The sequence below is a fragment of the Olea europaea genome, chromosome 9 (genome assembly GCF_002742605.1).
Source record: "Olea europaea var. sylvestris chromosome 9, O_europaea_v1, whole genome shotgun sequence".
Taxonomy (NCBI): domain Eukaryota; kingdom Viridiplantae; phylum Streptophyta; class Magnoliopsida; order Lamiales; family Oleaceae; genus Olea; species Olea europaea.
The window spans coordinates 3,125,034-3,132,324 of NC_036245.1; the positions used below are offsets into that span (position 1 = coordinate 3,125,034).

Consider the following 7,291-nt stretch of genomic DNA (forward strand, 5'->3'; position numbering starts at 1 on the left):
AAGATTAAAACTAACCCACCACCCAAACCTAACCCTTTCTTCCCCATTCCCACAAATACCCCTTGCCCCAAAGTCGCCGTCGCTGCCACAATCCACGCAATCGACCGCCATCGCCATCCCGACCACATAACGCCACCATCACCCAGCGATCGACCACCACTAAAGATAAAAACAATTACCACGCAAACCCATCCCTTCTTTCCCCATTCCCAGAAATCCTCCTCGCCACAAAGTTGCCGCCACCTCCATCTAGTTGATTGACCAATGCAGCTATCCAGGCCAAAAGTCATTGCCACTGCTACTGCCACCAATAATGGAAGAACGAAAGAGTGTTAGATTTCTTTACTTTAGATATGAAACAACCAAAATTGATTTTGAAATTAGATTTGATTTTGATGATTTGCTATTGTTGTGGTATAAACGGTTATTCTAGTGACTGAAAGTAGTGGTGGTGGTGAGGAAAAGCGATGGTGGTGATGGCAGTTTGATGATGACAATGGAGTGAATCTTCAATTGCTTGAGGGAGCTGAAGGTTCAATTTCGCTTTGAATGCTTGAGTGAGCTATAGTTTTTGAGGCAGTGGTGATGCCTAGTTGTGAGGAGCGTTGGGTTGGAGGTTCCGGAGGTGATGTGGATGGTGATGCGAGTGGACAGCGAAGAATATGTATTCAGGTGAAATTGAAGCACAATCTGAAATGAGGTAGTGGTGGTGATCGACAGTGGATAGGTGGGTGGTGGATGGCGGATGATAGTTCGGGTTGTCCTCATATCTACTGTCGGTGGATGGCGTCGGCGTTGGGTAGGTGAGGTGGAGCCATCTAGTGGTGGTGGTTTTAGGTGTGTAGTGGTGGTTGCCAACGGCGGCCAAAGTGGTTTGGATTTTGGGGAAGAAGGAGATGGAAATGGGTTGTGGATTTATTTTTTGCTTTAAAAATTTTTGATTTAATAGAAAAAATGTGTTTTATCCAAAATGTCCTTATCTTATTTGGAGGAAATAATAAAGTTTTTTATTTTGGGAGTCAACTAACAGTTTTGGTAGTCAAACTAACGGGAAACATCCATTCGGACTCCAAGCGAGGATTTTTGAAAGGCTTGGTACCGTGAGTGGCACAAATGAAATGTTTGGACAAAGTCTACTAATAAACGAAAGATTTGGTATCGTGGCTGGACTTTTCCCTTTCAATTAATATAGAGTACAACAACATTCTTAGTAAGGACATGGACAACAAAGTTTGTCTAATGTCTAATATACGTACAATTTAAAGCTAAAAATGATATTAATAACTCTGAAATAAGAAATTAGGAGAGTGTCTCCTTGGACGCGAAAATGAGGATCTTCTTCTACTGCACAAAATTTGATTGAAGAGCGGAGATGTATGATATCGTAAGCATGCGGGAAAATTAGATGGCACTCAAAATTGTTGGGATAAATATTCATCAATCTCAAAATTTAGGGAAAAAATTGACCAATTAGTTGTTCTTATATATATATTGTGTGCGCATTATTTCATTGGAAATTGCTTTGTTTATAGCAGCGCTGTGCGTGTACAACACTGTCACAAACGTGGGGTTCATAATTATTTCAATCGTGGACCCCATCTTTTGTATGTGAGAGAGGACTGTCAATCATGATATCAAAATTATTATACTTGTATAACAAGATTCTATTTCATTTTATGTTTGGCCCCCATTTTTGGGAAATGAAAAAGGATGAAATAGTGTTGTTTTGAAAAATGAATGGTTGAAAAAAAAATTTCGATTTACGTGTAATATTATTTTATGGGAGATTGTGTGGTTAAGAGAGAAGAGAGAAAAATGTAATGTAATTTAATGGGGGTCAAATGGGAGCTAAGTTGTCATTGGATAAGACTTATGTTAGGGCCCACGAAATAAAAAAATTATTTTTATTCTATTAATATATTCCAAAGTGGATAATAATATCAAAATATGTAGAAAAAATAAAAAATGATTCGCTCACTTTTTACGGACAAGAAGTTACCTCATAGCCACGCATCTAGACACTAATGCCTCCAAATACAACATTGAAATTTCCAAAATATCTCTCCCTCTCTTTTTCTTTGTCACTCTCTCTCTCTCACACACACACAGAGGCTGAAATTAGCAATGGGGAAGCACGACATAGAATTCCCACTTTTGAGCAGTGACGATTTCACAAGGAGAAAAAGATGGAGCAGAGCCCTTTGGTTTCTTCTAGGAATTGTAGCCATAGCATGTAAGAATTTTCTTAGCTTCATCTTTCCCATTCCAGTGAATTGTCTTCATATGTTTGAGGAGTTTTAAGGAATTTTGCAAAAGATGGGTTGTTGGGTTATTCAGATTATATGAATCTGGGAAATAGAATTATTGTGATCAATCTACAAAGAAAATCCTATATAACTTTTTGATCAAGGAACGGATAGTTTACTTCATTTAGTTAAAAAATGAGGGATTCTGGTTGTGTGGTCATCTATTTGTCTGAAAGTGAATAAATTTATCAAATCTTGACTTCTAATAAATTGTAATGCGATCTACTGTATAAGAATTAAATTTCTCAGTTCTTTGCTCTTTGTCTGTATTTAGATGTAGGCCTTGCAATCAAAGGGGATTTGAAATTTTTGGGAGTGAGGAATGATGTCAAATATGACAAAAGAATCCGGTTTACCAATAGTGACGTTGTCGAATCACAGAAAGCTGTTGTTGCTGCTGATGATGGTCGATGCTCTGAAATTGGCATATCTGTACTTAAAATGGGGGGACATGCTGTTGATGCCGCGGTTGCAACTGCACTATGCCTCGGGGTAGTTAATCCGATGTCAAGTGGAATAGGAGGTGGAGGTTTCATGGTTGTTCTTTCTTCATCGACATCAGATGCTCAAGCGTTTGACATGAGAGAAACTGCTCCAGGCGCTGCTTCACAGGTTCATAATCTTTGCGTTTGATTTTCCACGTAAAATTAAAACTTGGATTTAGATGATAAAGGTCATAATGTTGGACTATTTGGATCCTAATCTTATTGTTCGGTTATGCAAATCTCTTTTTGTAATTGGGGATATGTGGGCATTCACATTTATGTATTACTTCACACCCTAGTTTCCTACGCTCTATAAAGGAATACGAGGGATATTGTTTTCTGTAAGATAATATGGAGAGGCGGGAGGAAGAAAATATTGTATCTCGGCCTTCTTTATAGTCAAAGCAGCGGCGATTGCATATAGCTCTCACATTATGGCTAAACCACTATAAATTTGTGTGTTCTTTGCTCATTTTTATTTCTTTTGGTTTATTGTTGCTCTTGGAGATGGGGATTTAGGTTTAACAGATAACACATAAGAGATCCGTCATTTTGTATTCAAGTTCATCATAGAAGTCTAAATTAGAGTAGTGAAATTGCAAATAGTGTTTCAATTTATCCTTTTCATGTGTCGTTTGTTTCATCTGGCAGAACATGTATGCCAATAATGCAAAGGCCAAATCTGAAGGAGCACTGTCAATGGGTGTTCCGGGTGAGATAGCTGGACTTCATGTGGCTTGGTTGAAATATGGGCGGTTGCCTTGGAAAACTTTAGTCAAACCTGCAATTAAACTTGCCAAACAAGGATTTGAGGTTGCTCCTTATTTAGGATCGTCAATTGCTAAAATGGCAGAGATGATCATGTCTGATCGAGGCTTAAAACAAGTCTATGCACCAAGGGGTAAGTTGTTAAAAGCTGGCGATATATGCTACAATGTAGAACTTGGGAACAGCTTAGAGGCAGTTGCTGAACAAGGCCCTGAAGCGGTTTATAATGGAAAAGTTGGTGAAAAACTGGTTGAAGATGTGAGAAAAGCAGGTGGAATTTTGACAATGGAGGATTTAAGAAATTACAGAGTGGATGTTACAGATGCAGTTGCTGTAAATGTAATGGGATTCCAGATATTAGGAATGCCGCCACCTTCAAGCGGAACGGTTGGGCTTTCTCTGGTGCGTGTTCTAGACTTCAAATGACTTGAATGCTGAATTCCCAGATAGTAATTGATCCTCCCCTAACTTTTGCTTTAGTCAAGCTCTTTTTTATTGTAAATTATTCTAGCGGAAATAGTTAGTGCTTGGATTGTTAGAAGTTGAGTTGATGATATCCTATCGTTATATGGAGTTATGCATTGGTATACTCGAAATGCCACTCTTTCGACTGACTATTTATCTTTGATGAAATGCAGATTTTGAACATTTTAGAAAGTTACCGAAGTCCTGGTGCTGTGAAAGGTCCTTTAGGTCTGCATCGTCTGATTGAAGCGATAAAACACATGTTTGCTGTTCGAATGTACCTGGGAGACCCACATTTTGAAAATGTTAATGAAGTGGTCTCCAAAATGCTTTCCCCAGATTTTGCTAAGAGCATTCGGGAAAAGATATTGGACAACACTACTTTCCCTCCCGAATATTATATGTACAGGTAGACCTCTTAAGTCTGGTTGTTTTTCAGCTTTAGTACTTTTGAACCACCGCATGTAAAAGCGGAAGATGTCTGAAACATGACACATTTATTTATTTGAGTTTTTAGTCTTTGAACATCCCTTCACGTGCACTTTTATCAAAGACATGATACGTGGATAAGTTTTATAAATGGGATTGTGGCAAGACTTTCGAAGCTTGGTCTTCGATATCATGTTGTCTTGAGAGGGAGGACACGATTATTTATTTGAATCTAGTTTTCAACAATTGACGACAACACTAAAGCATTTGGTTAGTCTAGGTGGAATCAGCTTAGGGATCATGGGACAAGCCACTTTGGCATTGTAGATTCCGAGCGAAATGCTGTATCAATGACGACCACAGTGAATTATCCCTTTGGAGGTGGTGTTCTCTCGCCTTCCACCGGCATTGTGCTCAACAATGAAATGGATGATTTCTCGACACCAACTGAAATATCCCCTGACAAACTCCCTCCTGCTCCAACCAACTTTATTAAACCAAACAAGCGACCCTTATCGTCCATGACCCCCATCATCGTTCTCAAGGTATGGTTTTACACATAAATACTAGGGCTTATAGTTTCTACAATTAAGTTCATTAATCGGTGCCTTCAACTCTCTGAACTGCTTACTATCTTGCGCACCATTCACAGGATAACCAGTTGGCTGGGGTGATTGGAGGCAGTGGTGGCTTAAATATTATTCCGGTGGTGGTTCAAGTTTTCATTAACCATTTTATCCTGGGAATGAAACCTTTAGCAGCTGTTAGGAATGCGCGAGTCTACCACAAGGTCCCTCGATTTTTGATACATTGAATTATTTTCATAAGCAATTATAAATCATATAGTCCTGACATTATTCTAGTTATGTGCAGCTTATTCCAAATGTTGTCTCATATGAGAACTGGACAGTCATTGATGGAGAACACATTGAACTTTCTGATGAATATAAGCAATTCTTGAAAGAGAGAGGTCATGAACTCCAGAGTAAAGCTGGGGGAGCAATCTGCCAGCTTATTGTTCAAAATCTTGAAAATTCGGTGGATTTAGGAAGAAAAATGATTAAAAATGAGGTATTTCGTGGAATACTAACTGCTGTCAGTGATCCTAGGAAAGATGGCAAGCCAGCAGCAATCTGATAAGCTCATCCCAAGAATTTATCAATTATTAATCTATATATTCCTGGGACGAAATTGCGTCTTGCGTGCCTCTAGTCTTCTCCTAGGAAACAAGCTGAAATGGCTTTGAAACGTTTGCTCCCAAATCAGGTGATTTTATGCAAGTGAAATGAAAATATGGCAAGATTCAAAGTACAGTATTCTATGCTGGTTTGTCTCAAATATTTAGTCTTTGTACAAAATTATGGTGATCTCACGTATAATGATCAGGAAGACAGTATTCTAGTCTGGGGTTTTCAATATTATATGTAGGTTTAAGTCCTAATTTGTATATAGGTTGGATAACTGCTGCACAAAAGTGAGCCTTATAAATATATTTGAGGTCTACTCGGGATACTATTTGATTTATTATTTCATATGCTGACTACTTAGACAGTTCAAAACATCTAGATCCTTAATAACTAAATGTCTTGTTAATTTTGATCTACCTTTCCCTCTTCAGACTTAAACACTAGACGAATCAATCTAGACACTCGACTTGGTTTACAATCTTTGATTCAAAGGTGTCATGATCATAGTTTGAGCAATTGTAGTCTATTTACTTTTATCAGGGATGGACAAGTTCTATTCAACGACAAAGATAAAAAAAGAACAGTGAAATATTATAGTCACTTTTAATGAATAGTACAATAATCAAACTATAATGCTCAAATATTCTAATTTTTGTTCAACTTCAAGATGTCATACAAGTTTTTGCTCTTTCATATTGAATTGGTATATTTATAGCAACCTTTCATTTCTCTCACTATTTGTCAAAAATAGACAGCCTCTTACCCTCTAAGAAAAAATTTGGTGCGACCGTCAAATGAAGAGGTAACACCTCATTAGGTAGCCCACCCTCACTCCATGAGGTGAAGTTTTTGCTCTTTCATATTGAATTGGTATATTTATAGCAACCTTTCATTTCTCTCACTATTTGTCAAAAATAGACAGCCTCTTACCCTCTAACCGTTTGAGAAAAAATTTGGTGCGACCGTCAAATGAAGAGGTAACACCTCATCAAGTAGTCCACCCTCACTCCATGAGGTGAGACCACCTCAGAACTTGAGATGAAAAGAGAAAATCAAGTCTCGAAGCGACCTCACCTCATTGGTTGAGAGTGGGCCACCTCATCGAGTGGTGACTCCTTATTCGGCGATCACACCACATAGGACGGTAAGGCCATCCTCGAAGTTTTTCTTCTAACCAGTATGTCCCTGTTTTGACCCACAAGTTATGTAGAAGACACCCAGTTCAAAGTCGTCAAACCCACCGAACTTTTACCCTGTTTTTAGACTGGGATGATCGTAAACTGGTCCATTATAGCTACTCGGACCAGCCCAAGATCTGGTTCGACAGGTTTCTCATTAACTTCAAAACTATCTTCCATTATGAAATCAAGAATCTTAAATGTACTTGGAATTACACGAATAGACAATCAAATAATTATAGAACATGGTCATGTTACAGTCTCCAAACAGATCAAATTTAACAATCTATGATGCTTTGTCCATCAGCTGTATTGGACTCAGAATATTAGCCTTGCTGGTTTCAACAATACAACCATTCATCACCATTTCCTCCAGCATAAAGTGTGCTTTTTCCAAATGAAACATTATGTCCAACTCACACTGCAAAATCAAAATTCACAGTTGCAACAAATTTCGAAGACGAAGACGAAGA

General features: G+C 38.3%; 2 protein-coding genes across 2 annotated transcripts in view; one reads left to right on the plus strand and one right to left on the minus strand.

Annotated features, from left to right (window-relative positions):
• The first annotated feature begins 2,022 nt into the window (after nucleotides 1-2,022).
• On the plus strand, nucleotides 2,023-5,977 carry LOC111399426 (glutathione hydrolase 3-like). The gene is made up of 7 exons (XM_023026736.1): nucleotides 2,023-2,233; nucleotides 2,581-2,918; nucleotides 3,443-3,961; nucleotides 4,198-4,433; nucleotides 4,734-4,998; nucleotides 5,106-5,243; nucleotides 5,327-5,977. Exons 1-7 carry the CDS (start codon nucleotides 2,125-2,127, stop codon nucleotides 5,588-5,590), a joined length of 1,869 nt encoding a protein of 622 aa, XP_022882504.1. The 5' UTR covers nucleotides 2,023-2,124; the 3' UTR covers nucleotides 5,591-5,977.
• A 991-nt stretch (nucleotides 5,978-6,968) lies between these two features.
• Nucleotides 6,969-7,291, minus strand: part of LOC111399821 (AP-4 complex subunit sigma-like) — a 3,122-nt gene continuing 2,799 nt past the window's right edge. The window contains exon 2 of the mRNA XM_023027313.1: nucleotides 6,969-7,251. Coding sequence (XP_022883081.1) covers nucleotides 7,105-7,251 — 147 coding nt within the window. The 3' untranslated portion in view covers nucleotides 6,969-7,104. The remainder of the gene's footprint in view (nucleotides 7,252-7,291) is intronic.

Excerpts from the sequence above, each read along its gene's own strand:
- LOC111399426 (XM_023026736.1), top strand. The coding sequence starts at position 2,125 with ATGGGGAAGCACGACATAGAATTCCCACTTTTGAGCAGTGACGATTTC. Across the intron at positions 2,919-3,442 it reads CTCCAGGCGCTGCTTCACAG|AACATGTATGCCAATAATGC; the intron begins GTTCATAATCTT and ends TTCATCTGGCAG. Across the intron at positions 4,434-4,733 it reads CCCGAATATTATATGTACAG|GTGGAATCAGCTTAGGGATC; the intron begins GTAGACCTCTTA and ends TGGTTAGTCTAG.